This window comes from Ochotona princeps, chromosome 31 (assembly GCF_030435755.1).
Source record: "Ochotona princeps isolate mOchPri1 chromosome 31, mOchPri1.hap1, whole genome shotgun sequence".
In the NCBI taxonomy this organism is placed as follows: domain Eukaryota; kingdom Metazoa; phylum Chordata; class Mammalia; order Lagomorpha; family Ochotonidae; genus Ochotona; species Ochotona princeps.
The window spans coordinates 1,153,751-1,167,929 of NC_080862.1; the positions used below are offsets into that span (position 1 = coordinate 1,153,751).

Below are 14,179 nucleotides of genomic sequence, written 5' to 3' on the forward strand. Positions count from 1 at the left end.
CTTGGTTAGTCTTGGTTTACTTGTTCACATGCAGATGTTACACTTACGACGTGAGGGTGTGAGGCTGACACATACGATACGGTATCTGGCACATCTTCAACACGTCAGCTACTACGACTGCTGTTTTACTCCTCTGCATTATACATATGAGCTCAGCACTAGGCTTGCAGAATCCCACCGGGAAGTGGGCTGTGATGGCAAGGGGGCAGAATCCCACCGGGAAGTGGGCTGTGATGGCAAGGGGGCAGGACTTGGCGTAGGTGACCCTGGACCTGCAGGTGCCCTGGACCACAGAAGCAGGTTCTGCAAGCAGGGAGGCACAAACGCACTGGTTGCTTAAACATTGCAAGGACTCAGGACCACTTTCAAAAGAGCCTTCCGGGCACCACGTGCCCAGAACTCTGTCCAGCTGCCTGCCCTTAAGCCACAGGGCCTGGTGACTCCCCTCACTCCTCAGTACTGAATGAGGACTCAGAAGGCCTAAGGGGCTGTCGATAAACACATCTGGGCCTGTGCTGTTAAGCTCCCAATGCGGTAGCCTATCTAGCTTATCTGGCCAAGTGATAGCTTCTACAGGCATATTTTACCTCACTTCTCGATCTGTGATTCTATTATTGAAAAAATTATCTGAAAATCCCATGAAAGAGTGGAAAAATCCCCCAGTATACTCATTGTCTACTTATTTTTGATAGATGGATGAAGTCATTCATAAGTTGGAAGGCAGCGAAAATACAGCACATCTCTCTACTGTCCTTAGTAAGAAGTCATCCCAGTCAAAGCTGGGGATAATTATGTCTTGTGAGCAGGATCGGTGTGGGTCTTAAAATCACCTCGCTGAAGTAGAGTGGCTTTAGTAACACCAAGAATTTCAATGTCACCAACACTTTTAAAACTAGTGGATTTTGTTTGTATGGGTCTTGTCAGATATAGATAAGGTAGCAGTCAAAAAACATCCCATCTGATTATGTAATAATGTAACGCAATGGTTGTTAACATAGGGTGGTTTTGCCCCCATGGAACATGTGCCAAAGTTTGGAGGCCTTTTTGCTGTTGTTACTGTGTGTGTGTGTGTGTGTGTGTGTGTGTGTGTGTGCTCTTGCAGAGGTCAGCGGTGGTGTTTATCTTCCTATGGTGCACAAAGAATTTCTCAGCCCTTAATAACAGTAGTGTCAAAGTTGGGAACATTTGGCCTCATTCTGCTGTTATACATCTTTGCTTACACTGGATCCACTTGATGAGTTGACAAAAACATGCGTTCTCCAGCAAACTCACCACCTACACACATTTCACGTATAAACTGGGGAAGAGGGGGGGGGTCCCATAAATCTTTCTTAAGCTCCATCCACAGACTCAAAATTGAGACTTTCTGCTTTAGACATAGGAATTTTCACAACAATCTCAAATTCATGGTTCAAATACAAAGAAGATAATGCAACAGGCTTTTAATTGAGTAAGATGCATGTTTTTCCACCAAATTGAACCGGAGCTCAGTTTGGGGCAAGCTACTCAATCTGTGAACTTACATCTTCCCTGTCTAAAATAGGTTTAATGAGACTTTGCTGTAAGCCTTGCTGGAGCTACAAACACCAACAGAAGGCTTAGGAACACAGCAGAAAAGCTATGAGTAAGCCTTCTCTTTCTTGCTGTACTTTACAAAACATAACATAAATTTAATGATAAGGGGTACAATTTGTCAAGTTTCAAACTATGAGCCAAACACTGTTGGCCATTTAATAAGCTAATTCTGATCATCACAACAACCATTTTAAATACATATGGATTGTTCACGGTTGCTTTAGAAATGAGTAAACTGAGTCTCAGAGAGGTTAAGGAAAGTTCTCATTCTTATCCCTCATTCTGTGCAGTCTTTGTTGAGTGTGTTTATCTGTGCTTTCGCAGGCTGTGTTCCAGGAAGCTTTACTGCGGTAGAATCACACTCACACATCCAACCACACAAATGTCCAAAAAACACTGAACTGGCAATGATGTGTGCAGGAAAGCTCTGATAACAAGGGCCTCTTTTGACCAATTGCTGGCCGCTGGCTTCTACAGCCTGATACGTGGAAGCGAAGGGAAGGTTTTATTATTATTATTATTATTATTATTATTATTATTATTAAACAAAGAAGCTTTTCATTAAAAGGTGTTTGCCATGGTAGATTGGAAGTACTTAGCTTTTCCACACAATGTCCTAAGAAGGTTAAATAAGGGACACTCTTAGAACTCATGAAAACACCCAGCGTCTTGTCTGTTTCTTCCTGTAGTGCCTGGAGAGGGAGCTGGTTTATTTGTGTGTTTCTGGGTTCACACTGACACTGTCCTCAGAGGGCTTTGGCCTTTATGGAAGCAATCTGGAAGCCAGTGTGTGGTAAAGGAGTACTGGAAGGAATCTTTGGCCATTTCTGGGGAAACATATTATCTTTCCCTGTGGATTCTTTTTGTGAACAGTGAAATAAGTAGGAGTGTCATTCTGGATCCTATTCCTGAGACATCTCCTTGCAGCCATGTGACAAAACACTTGATATGTGGCAGAACATAATGTTCAACTCCAACTCCACCTAACATGACTCGGCTCAGTTGAGCTGAAATAACCTACTTTTCTTCCTTTGTGTGGGGAAAAGCATTTTTCTAGCATGTCATTTTCTTTTTAAAAGATCTTCTAAAAGTCTTTAAAATCAGTTAAAATTGTGTCCTGAACACCCATGTCTCTGGTAAGACCCTCCTGAAATGTCCCTCTGGGAGGCGCCCCCTCCCTGCACGGCTGCGCACACGCAGCTCGCAGCATTCTCGCACTGCCTGGCGATTCTCCTCCTCCCAGTTTCGGCCTCACAGAGACAGCATCTGTGTGCACTTTGCGTTCAACGTCTCGTCAGTGCTTGGCAAGACGTAACTGATCTTTATCTTTGTCAGTAAGTGAATGGGTAACTGGTGATTAAAATTTCCAGTTTTTGTAAACAGATGTAGCCAAATTCCCAAACACTCTAAGGGCATTTAAACCATCCCCGGACCTTTTCCAGTGGATTTTAACAGCAGTCTCTTTTGTTATGCCCCCCTCTTCCTGTAAGAACTTGTAAAATGGAAGCACTGGACCCCACTTACCATCTTTCCAATCATCATAACATAGGGGCCCAAATACTTGTTCACGCCGAAGATGTCCAGTAAGCGGATGTACCAGTAGATGATGTTCACACAGTATATGACCCTGCCGTCACTCCGGAAGGGCTGGTCTTGGAGGCGGAGGACCATCCCGATGGAAAAGAGAAGGATGGCGATGAGATCTGTGACATTCCAGTACTCCTGCAGCCACACCTTCACTTTCTGTAACAGCTTCCCTGGCTCTGACATCAGAATCTGCAAGGCAGGAGAGAGATGTGGGGAGGTCTCCTTTCTGTAGAGACCTTCAGCCCAGCTGGGAAGCGCCTGCAGTTAGGGGATCACGTGGGGAGAGGGGGGCTCCCTGTGGTGGCCGTGAGTTCCAGAGGGTCCATGTACTGACCGTAGGGGCCCCCCCACTTGCTGGATGAGCAGTTCAGAGCAGGGCTGGAGGCAGTGGGGCTGCCCTCCTGGGGCTAAGGTGTCCACCGCAGCCCTGCCCCCAGTGTCAGGAGCCTCTTCCGCTGACCCCTTGTGAAGAACCTGGAAGTTTTCTGCCTTTTGTGATTCCGCCTTAATGGCTTGACTGGGGGCTGTGTGAACTCCAGCCCTGATAGCCTAGGTGACACCCGGCAGGACATGTGGCAGGTCACGTAGGCAGACCACTCCTCAGCAAGGAGGTCCCTGGTGTTTGATAAGATCCACCGCCCTATAGCTCATCGTTTTGTACTTTTTGAAAGTTGCTTGTTTCAAACCCACCAATAGAAGCCTGCTAGATCATGACTGTATAATTAATAGCCTGAAATGTATAAAAACTGGGGGGCTTGGGCTCTCGGTCTTCCTCTCCGGCTCTCGCTCTGGCTGGCGTGCGGATCCTGCAGCGGCTGCCCCTCCCCCGCCCAGCCATGCTGGGCTGGGGGAGGTGGCTGGGAGACCTAGGTTTGTTTGAATAAATCACCTTTTTGCCTTAGCACCGACTTCAGGCTTGATGATTATCTGGGGATTTCAGAAACCGGCACAACACTTGCTAGCCCCGGCCTGGGAAGCCCCAGCCTGCCCGCTGCTAAGGGCCGCCTCCCAGCACGGGCTGGCCAGGCCTTGAGCACCCTGGCAGGTGGCCGCCTTGGCAGCCTCGAGCAGAGCAGTCCGCGGAGGACAGCCTGCACCCTGGTTTCTTCCAACCCGTTCCCTGGAGAGACTCCATTCTTTCCCTTCTCTGCTCTTCGTGGAGGCTGAACACGTGCCTGGGTGTTCTATCACAGGCCTCCAGCTGGCCCAGCACTGCCACGGGGCCACTGGCTCGCTCACAGGAGCGGGCCTCGGTTCCCAGAGGCAACAAAGACCAAACCAGACTTATTACTGGGCTTCAGTTTGTGAACAGGAAACCCACAGCACTGGTCAAGAAGTGGCAGGCAGGAGGAATGGGAAAGACTGAGGGGAGACAGCCTGTGGGAAGAAGAGAAGGCATCCTGTTGCTTGTTGAAGTCTGGCCCCTGCCACGACGGGCCTAGAGTGCTCACTCCTCATCCTCCAGGCCGAGGAGAGGCTTAGAATCGACCCCCAAGCTCCCAAACAAACAGTATCCTCAGTCAGAAGGGATCTCAAACTCCAACTCAACTGCACCTAGCAGACACTGCCCCTCTGCTTCTGGTGGAGAATGTTCTAGAGCTACACCCCAAGAAGGCAAGCACAGCGAAGTCCAGGGTAATCTGATGGGGTATGTGCAGGATCGCTCCCCCATCGCACACCCCAACCTCCACCCCTGGTGCCCACTGGATCTTCCCACCCTGTCAGGAGAGCACTGGGATTATTCCTGGGCTTGGCAGGGTGCAGCCGACGTGCCAGGGAGCATTTTTGTCCCTCCGCCCCCAAAGCCTCTCCCGCTGCCTGCAGTTTCCGGGGGACTGCGGAGTTGCTGCTGCCCCTGGCTTTCTGCAGGAAAGGCGAAGGTTGTGCGGGCTTGCAGAGCCCTCTGGTGGACGTGGGCTGGATCGCAGCCAATGCAGTGGCTCTTAAGGCTTCCTCCCCCCAACCCTGCCTTTAAAAAAAAACAAAAACAAAAACAAAAACAAATTTGAGACAATTGTTTTAGAGCAGTTTAGAGGACAGTGCGGACATCGCCAGCACTCCCTGCATGGCTGGTCCCATGATGGGTCTTTCCGACCAGGTGGCACGGTCACCATCGCTGAACCCGCACCAACATTTTGCCACCCTGGGCCCACGCTGCATCTGAGGGTTCACTCTCAGCGCTGTCTGTCCCATAGGTTTGCACAAGTGTGTGGCGACCTGCACCCGCTCACATCATCTTACACAACATTTTTGCTGCCTAAAAGCCCTCTGTGTGCTGTCCTTATCATCCCCTCTCCCGACCCCTGCAACCACCGATCTCACCGTCCCCATAGCTGGGTTTTTCTGGCATGTACTGTGGAATCTTAGAACACACAGCCGTTTCACACTGGCTTCCGAGGCAACACCGAGGCTTTCCATGCCTTCCCATGGTAGCTCATTTACTTATAGCACCGAGTAGTATTCTGTTGTCGCATGTGTCCTGTGGGACTGGACAGTAGATGGCTCTGTGTAGGTCTTAGCGAATGGGCAGGAGTAAAGTGGGCCCTGTGTCAGCCACGGGAAGAACATGGGTTTGCCTCGTCTGTGACCCCGGGGGCTGGTGCTTGATAAATGTCGGAGGAAAATAAAATGGGACGAACAGGAACTACAGGTGTTGGCTGGCTGTTGAGAGACCCAGAGTTGAAACAGGCACTGAAGGTGCAACATCTAAAGGGTGACATCGGTGGGGCAGACTAACACGACATGCACGCCATGCTGAAGGCGCTGGGCGGCTTCCCGGGGCAGCAGGTGACATGACCAGAACACAGACCGTCTTCAGCACTCGCCCATTGGCGGCTCCGTCAAATGCCACCTTGTGAAGCCTGCCCGCGCCTGCCAGAGAGGGGGTACAGCAGCCCCTTGAGCAGCACTGGAGAGAAGGCTTTCCGGCTCAATCGGGGTCCCCAGCGTCCCACGCCCCACCCTGCCCTTCATCCCCAAATGTGACCGCGCAATGTCTCTCCTCCAAGTTTCCTTTCACAGAACTCTTACCTCTCTCATCTTCTCTATTCCCAGGGTGAAAATGTAGGAGATGACGATCCATTCCTGCGTGGAAGGCCAGCGCTCCATCCTCACCAGCACGATGTAGTTGAACAGCATCAGGTACCCAATGTAGGCCAGCTGCAAGGAAACACAGCCCATGCTCTGGCTGCTGAAACCCAGCAGCCCTGGCCTGGGGAGGGCGGCGGCCACAAGGGCAGGCGCAGACATGCGTGGAAACTGGAGCCTATTAGAAGACATTATAAAGACTGCAGTATTGAGAATAGCTCAGACGCAGCCTCTCCTTTGGCCCCTCCTGTGTCCCCTGTGTGCTGGTGCTTTGTGTCCAGATGTCGTGATGCGGGATTTAATTTCACAATTCCCAGTTTTCTTGTGTCTTCCTGGCGCAAAGAGGAACCTCGTGTCAGGGGATGCTCTCACTTGAGTTGATGTAGCACAGTGGATTTTTTACAGATTGGATGTGTGTGGGAAGGCAAGGAAGACACGCTTGCTACCTGAAAATTGTCCAATCCTGCACAGAAACAGCCCAGTGTTCATCTGAAAGCCATGTTTCTGCCCTCTTCTGAGTCCAAGTCCTCTTGCTTCTTTCCCAGCTTAAAGTGCGTGGCTTGGCAGTGCCCTGGGCAGTGCGTGCGTGGCTTGGCACCTGGGCAGTGCGTGCGTGGCTTGGCACCTGGGCAGTGCGTTCCTGTTGCCCCAGAACCACCTACCCAGATTAGACTATTCCCCTCTGCTTTGGGGCAGAACAAAGAGGAGACAGACTGATAAAAAGGACTGGATGTGCGTGGCCCAGCGTGGCCTGCAGTGGGATTTCATCTGTGGTATCTTGGAGTGTGCCTGCTGACTGGCTCCTGTCTGGACTCAGTCTGGTGCCTGTGGCTGGGAGATGGCATTGAGCAGGCTGTAGGGAATCCGGTGGGGAACTGGAATCGGAAGTCGCCAGTCCTGGGGACTCAGGAGCCAGAACAGCGCTCAGAGGAAGCGTATTCGCACAGTCTACACTTTAAAGAGGCAGAGCAGGCAGAGCTCTTCCACAAGGGTGGAAGGTTCTGGAGGCTTCTGCAGACGCTGTGTGACCTTGGGAGGCAGGGGGCCTGGCCGCTGGCTCTGGTAAGGGGCGTCCATCCATTCACCCTTCGCTCCCTCTGTCACTTCATCTCTCTGACTCTCCCTGCTGTATTGTTTCTCTTCCACCCTCTCCCTTCACCTTAATTTTTTTGTGAGTGATTCAGTGATTGTTAACATGAGTCAATGTTATTCTGAGATCCTATTTGCATACACATTTGCATACAACCATCCCATAGTTCCATCATCTCTAAAGGGTAAAAATCCATGAGTTAAGTGAGATCCTGGGTCATGTTGACACCCACTGAGATCACGATATGCAGACCTCAGGTAGACGCTGATGCTGGGTAGGACAGCCGTGGCTGGCTCCCTCTCCACCTGGACGGTTTCCTTTGCACACCCCCTGGCTACTGTCACTTTAATCCATGTCTAACTTCTTCTCTGCCTTCAAGGTCATGAGCAAATCAAGCTCATGCAGGACACGGTTTAGAAGTCAGTTCAGGGGTTGGTGCTGTCATGCAGCTGGTTAGGCTACCACTTGAAAAGCCAGAATCTTACATGGGTGCCAGCTGAAGTCCTGGCTGCTCCACTTCTGATGCAGCCCCCTGTGAACGCACCTGGGAAAGCTGCAGCAGATGACTCAAATGCTTGAGCCCCTGCCACTCACCTGAGGCTCCTGAGCAGCCTGGTCCATCCCTGCTGGTTGTGGCCATTTAGAGTGACCACTGCATGCAAGATCTCTCTCTCTCTCTCTCTGTATTCCTTCTCTGTAACTCTGCCCTTCAAATAAAATAAAATCAATTCAAAATGTGACTTCTTTTTACTTTAATTATTTATATCTGAGAGGCAGGGTGACAGGATGAGGGAAGGAGTGGTGTGGGCCAGGGAGAGTGGATATATTCCATCCACCAATTCATTCTGCAGATGACTGCTCTAGCCAGGGCTGTGCTAGGACTCCCTCCAGGTCTCGCATGTGAGTGGCGTGGGCCCAAACTCTTGGATCAGCCTCAGCTACCTCACAAATTCATTGGCGGGGAACTGGATCAGAAGCAGGTAGCTGGGACGTGAACTGACGGGCGCTATGTAATGGCCGTGGATGTGACAAGTGGCAGCCTAACTGGGGAAGCCCAACGTGTTAGAACACTGGCTAATACCCATTCACCTCTTTTCTTTTTTTTCAAAATGTTCCTGCTATTCCTACCGCTCCTTGTTTCCCGCGGAGGCCCCAAGGACTGTTCATACTCCTGCTCTTTATCCTGGTTATTGTTTTGGCTTCCCCCTCTTTGATCCATGTTAGCTCCTGTCCTTGAAAATCAGTTACTCTACAATGAACTTTTCCCATAGTCAAACTACAATTGCCAAAATATAGATTTCTAGAACTAGGGCAGTAAGTGTTTCAACAGCCCCACGGAGAACTGGCTGTTGCCCTTGAAGCGACCCACATTAGCATTCATGCAGCCTTAGAGCACATTATCCGGGCATGACATACACTGTTTGTATGTGTGGGCACACAGCGTTACTTCAAATATTTCATGGAGAAACAGAATTAAGGATTTATCTCAATGCAAAAGAATCTGAAATCCATGCCTGGTGTTTTTCATAACCGTTTTCATGAACTTGGGAAGATTTCATGTGTGTGTAAATTGTGAATGTATTCCAAAAGCTTTAACAGGCTGTATGTAGAATGTCAAAACCTTTCAACAGAAATACAACCTTGACTCTTAGTTAAACCAGTGGGCATCCTAGAAGAGTCTACATTGTTGTTTGATTACATGTTGTTTTTTTCCATTAGCCAAGGGGCATGTTTCCTAAACTATCAGATACGAGGACCAAAGCCTGCAGTAGTTTGCTGTGGATCCCTGGTGGATCCCTGGTGGATCCCTGGTGCTACTGCTGACTTTCCACAGGCCTCTGTGTCCCCTGGAGAGTGGAGGGAACAGACGGTCTTGCAGAGAACAGAAGGGTCTGTCACTGACGCGGAGACCCAGGGTGCACACTGTGTCCTCTGGCCTGGGGCTCTGCACACCTTGAGTTTGAATCTTCTCCAGCTGGCTGCTTGAAAGCAGCTCTGGATACAGGCAGGGCCTGGAAGCCAGTTGGAACAGAGGAAAATCCAACCTGTTCCCTGGAAAACTTGCTCAGATGAGGATCTGAGGTCCTGGGAAGTGGGAGACTTGGCCTGTCTTTTGGAATCTCAGGAGAGAAGGGGGTTGGACGTAAGTGTCAGAAATACAAAGAATGAGACCCAGACGGGGCCTTCATCCTAGAGCTGATGTTCATTGTGAATCACACCTCACCTCCATTCACGTCCTGATCCCTGAGGCTCATTTAACCCTCTGCAAACCACAGAGGCAGGGCAGTGGGTGCCGAGTTTCCCTACCCGTTAGACTCAACTTGGAGTTTGGCCACTTTCTGGTGACTGGACGGCATGCCTCTGTGATGGGGCCAGGAATTTTCACTACTGGCACACCTCCTTATCATCCTGGAAGTATCACAAATATTGGGCTTGAAATTGAACCCTGTGTCTGGGGTGATGGTTCTCAACCCTGACTGCTCATTATAGTCACCTGGGAGCTCTGATAGTGCCTGGTACCATGGGGGGCAGACCAAGGAACAGCAAATCTCTCGGAGAGAGTGCCGTGCGTGGTCAGTGTGCTTCTTCAAGCGCCCTAGCTGGTTGCAATGTTTGGTCAAGGCTGAGAATGAGTGACCACAGATGGGAGTCATGCTCCAAGGGTATCTTGAGCTACGCATTGCCTCAGATGAACAAACGGGAAATTCAGGACCCGTTTCGGGGAAACATTGATACTGCACTCAGAGGACCTGAGGAATAAGAAAGGCGAGTGCTGTATCATACAAGTGATGGACCCTGAAACTCTGACCTCTGGTTTCATTGCATTGGGGGATTGCAAACTTATTCTGCCACGGGTTCCACTTAATCTTAAGGTCTTCGTAAGCCAGATGGTCCCTGTCGCTGTGGGTCAGCTCTGCTGTAATTGCAGTAAAGCAAGCAGCCGAACCATGGGGGGACAAATGAGCTTGGCTGTGAGCCAACAAAACTTTATTTATGGACACTGAAATTTGAATTTTATGTAACTTTTATGTGTCATAAAATATACTTAAATATTTTAAAATCTCAATCCTTTAAAAAAAATGTAAGAACCATTCTTAGTTTGTAGGCTACAGTAACAGGCAGTGGGATGTAGTCTGCTAAGACCTGTTCTAGGTTGAGAAAATTAAAGCATCATGGCCTAAGGGAAGGGCAGATCTGGGAGTCAAATGGCATCACACTTGTTATCCTGATAAACTTGTTCACATTAGGGAGGAGATCGCCTCCAATGTTACAGATGCTCAATAAATGATTGCTGAATGGATTGATGGATGGATGACTACGATACTGATGATCTGTGCAGCGTGGATGGCCTGGGAAAGCAGTTCTGTCTACAGCAGGTTACATGTCCAGTCACGGGTCTGCATGCTTGGCACACTTTAACACGTCCCATCTTCACTGAGCCCTGTAAAGCAGGTACTATTATCATCCCTGTTTGAGGATAGTGGGGACATGGTGGGAGAATGGCTGGAGGGTTCACAGTTCCGAGGCGCAGATGGGGCCTCTCCCAGGCTGTCTGCCTCCCAGGTCTGTGCCGGTTGCTGCCAAGAGGTTTTCTGTGAAGTGGAACTGATAGAGATCTGTATAAAATATGGAAAGAGAGGCGATTTCTGCATCCTCTGATATTTTGGGGAGGAGAACTATTTTTTTGTCTTATAACATTGATATATGTTAATTGCATTTCACTGAAAAAAAAAAAACTAATCATTTTAAAACATCCCCTATTCTTGCAAGACCACACTTATGGTTGCTGTCTGTTATTAAAATCTATTTCAAACTCGGAAAATAGTAATTGTACAGCTGAGTGTGGCATTTCAATACATGTATACAGTTATATTTTGTATCATGTGGTTAATACTTGTGGAGGTAGTTCTCAACTGGGGGGTTCTTATTCCACATGGGGACACTTGGCAGTATCTGGGCACATCCTGGTGGCTGTACTTGCAGCGTAGGGGCAACTGGTGGTCAGAGGTTGAATGGCACTTACAAATGACAGCCATGTGCCAAGACGTGTTCAGTCCATAGTGCAGAAGCTGAGAAGCTTTGCAGCCAGTGTTAAGTGTTGGCCTAGAGTAGCACACAAAATGCACCTCATCTGGTCACTTGAGTGATCTTGACCTCAGAGCCTGATGAGCCTGTGGCTGACTCAAATGACCGCTGCATAGCTGGTGGTGGAAAAGAAAAAAATACAGACACACAATCCTCCTGGCACACCCACTCCGTGGCTGGAGAGGACAGGAGGAGGCATGACCAAAAAGTCACCTTGAACATAAAGTACAGAGGAGTAGAAGTGGAAACCCGGCAGTTGAGGTCTTTCTGCCACGTGAGAAGACCATTTCAGATACAGCTCGACATTTTGTATGCAGACAATGTTCCTAGGATGCACACACTCTACAAGACACGCCTGTATGTCAGTTGCCGTGAGCACCTGTCACTGACTGGCTTGTACATTGTTTCATTGAGTTGGAGACGGCAAGGCTGTGTAGCTGTTTCTAGATGGGCAGTACTTGCACATACACACTGCCCCTTCTAGGGATGTCACCTCCACACCCTCCTCACGGCTCCCAGAGCCAACGCTGACCTACTGCTCATCCGTCTAAACAGGGAGGTGCTCTGAAAAGGGACATCTATTTTCCTGCTAGGGAACACCCATCCTCATCTCACCTCTTTTTTCGGTTAGTTCTCACTTTGATCATGTCCTTTATTGGCTGTGAAGAGGAGAAACGCAGCCTGTGAAAGTTGCTTATCAAGCTCCACAGATCTTGCAAAACTATTGAAGAAACAAGGCCATGGAGTCATGATTTCCATGTGTGGAAGCTGTGACTCAGAGCTAACCACACAGATGCGTGGGAAGGGGATACAGGTGCCTGGGGGCCATCAACCAGACAGGGAAAAGGGAAGCTTACAGTGTAGAACCAGAACTTCACGATGGGTGCGTTGTAGAATTCGTAGATTTTTCTGCCCAGGGGAATGAGGCGGTGCCTGCTCTGGACATCCTCTTCATCCTTTTTCCTGGAGGACTCCCCGTTGCTGCGTCCCAGCATGGCCTGCACGGAAGAGAAGGGCTCTGGGCAGCATGTGGTTCAATACACCCATTTCACAGATGAGGATGCTCATGGAACTTCAGACACACAGGCCTCCAGTGACGTGCAGGCTGTATCCTTCCCAGGTGCATATCTGCACTAAATTCACATGCTGTGGGTATATCCTCTCTCTGAGAGGGAAGGTGCTGGAATATTTCTTAACAATTCTCATTGACCATGAGACGTCTGGAAGATGTAGGTGATGAGGTCCCAGCAAGAGAGAAGTCTTTAAAAACCCCCTCTCCCACTCTCTCTCGCTCTGGCTCTGCGTCTGCAGATTCTTAGCTTTGTTGGGTCAGGGCCAGCTGCTCAGTCTTCGCTCCGTTACGTGCACCTGGTAGACCTAAATTCCTGCTGGTATCAGTTTTCTGACAACTCCTGGGTTCCCTGCCTTCCTCTGTCAGCCAGGTGGGACTAGGAAGGATGCTACGTAGGCCTGTCCTTGTTGTATCCTCCCGTCTGGATGCTGGCAATTCCCTGGGGTTACTGCCTTCCCGGCTATGACAACAGCACTGGCAACCACACTAACAGTTGGTGATCTGAGAAAAAGACAGACTTTGAGAAAGTCTACCTCTGTCTAGGTAGTGAGTAACAGGATGACTCCAGGATGGCGAAGACTGATGGCTAAGAGTTCCAGGCTTTGGGGCACGTGGATGGAGAACTGAGTCCCATTTTACAGACTGACACTCTGAGACACTTGGGAAAAGTCTGGTTTTCTGTTTTGTTTGTTTTAAACTTCTCTGAGATTTAGTTTCTTAAGCTGTAAACTGGGGGTTAGTAAGAGCCCTTGCTACGTAGGGTTGGTCTACAAGTCAGATAACATCTGGAACTCAGTAACTACTTGAAAAATGTACACATTAACTCACCTTTGAGATTAGAGTAGGATAAACCTGCTCAAGTGTAACTGAGAAGGATTTGGGACAAGAGTATTGGAAATAGGAGTTTAAAATTCAGAAATCCAAGTATAGATAGCATTTATGTTTGTCTTGAACTTGAGACTGGGACATCAAGAGACTAGGACAACCACTAGGGAATTCAAGCTTCAATCCACCTTAACCTAAAATGTAGAAATACTAGTTTTGACCGTTTGGATCACTGCTTCAGTAACCACTTTGCAGGAATATGTAACACTCATAAATGATTTACCAGTAGGATTGATGGGGCTACACACTTACACTGTCTTTAGGTAAGATTTCATCCGAAGGCCCAGGCGAGCATTTACGTTGACAGAAATGGCACACAACGGAGCCACGAGCTCTATAGTGTCGGCTTCAGACACTCCGTCACATGACTTTTTCTAACGTTTTAACCGAATTACCCTGCTTTGGGTCTCTGTTTATCTTCTTGACAATACAATGCTATCTGGTGGCACGAGATGGAAATAAAGGCAGGAAAGCTCCCTTCCTTCCCTGAGACTAGAGAACGGGGCTCAGCCTCACACCACACTTGACCAGGAGGCCTGGGCGTCACTGTCTTGGTTTCTGTCTGTTGCGTGGAGACCCGATCAGTTGAGTTCCTACCTGAAGGGGGTAGAAAAGGGTAGGACATTCTGTTCCCCACTATCTAGTGTCTGAATACATGGCCAGAGGGGTCGATAGCTCTGGGTTGTACCCCCAGTTTTGCAGCCAATTTTCTGGGTAAAGCTGGACATTAACCTGATTCCCAGCTTTCTGGTATATAAAACCGGGGTAGTGACAGTGCCTAGCTCATGAAACTTTGA

General features: G+C 49.1%; 1 protein-coding gene across 2 annotated transcripts in view; it reads right to left on the reverse strand.

The window, feature by feature from the left end:
* Positions 1-14,179, reverse strand: part of TRPM3 (transient receptor potential cation channel subfamily M member 3) — an 83,566-nt gene that overhangs the window by 51,132 nt on the left and 18,255 nt on the right. For both annotated transcript variants that reach the window (XM_004591758.3, XM_058657288.1), the window contains 3 exons: positions 12,283-12,423; positions 6,193-6,321; positions 3,100-3,351 (listed from right to left, as the gene is read on the reverse strand). In XM_004591758.3, coding sequence (XP_004591815.2) covers positions 3,100-3,351; positions 6,193-6,321; positions 12,283-12,423 — 522 coding nt within the window. The remainder of the gene's footprint in view (positions 1-3,099; positions 3,352-6,192; positions 6,322-12,282; positions 12,424-14,179) is intronic.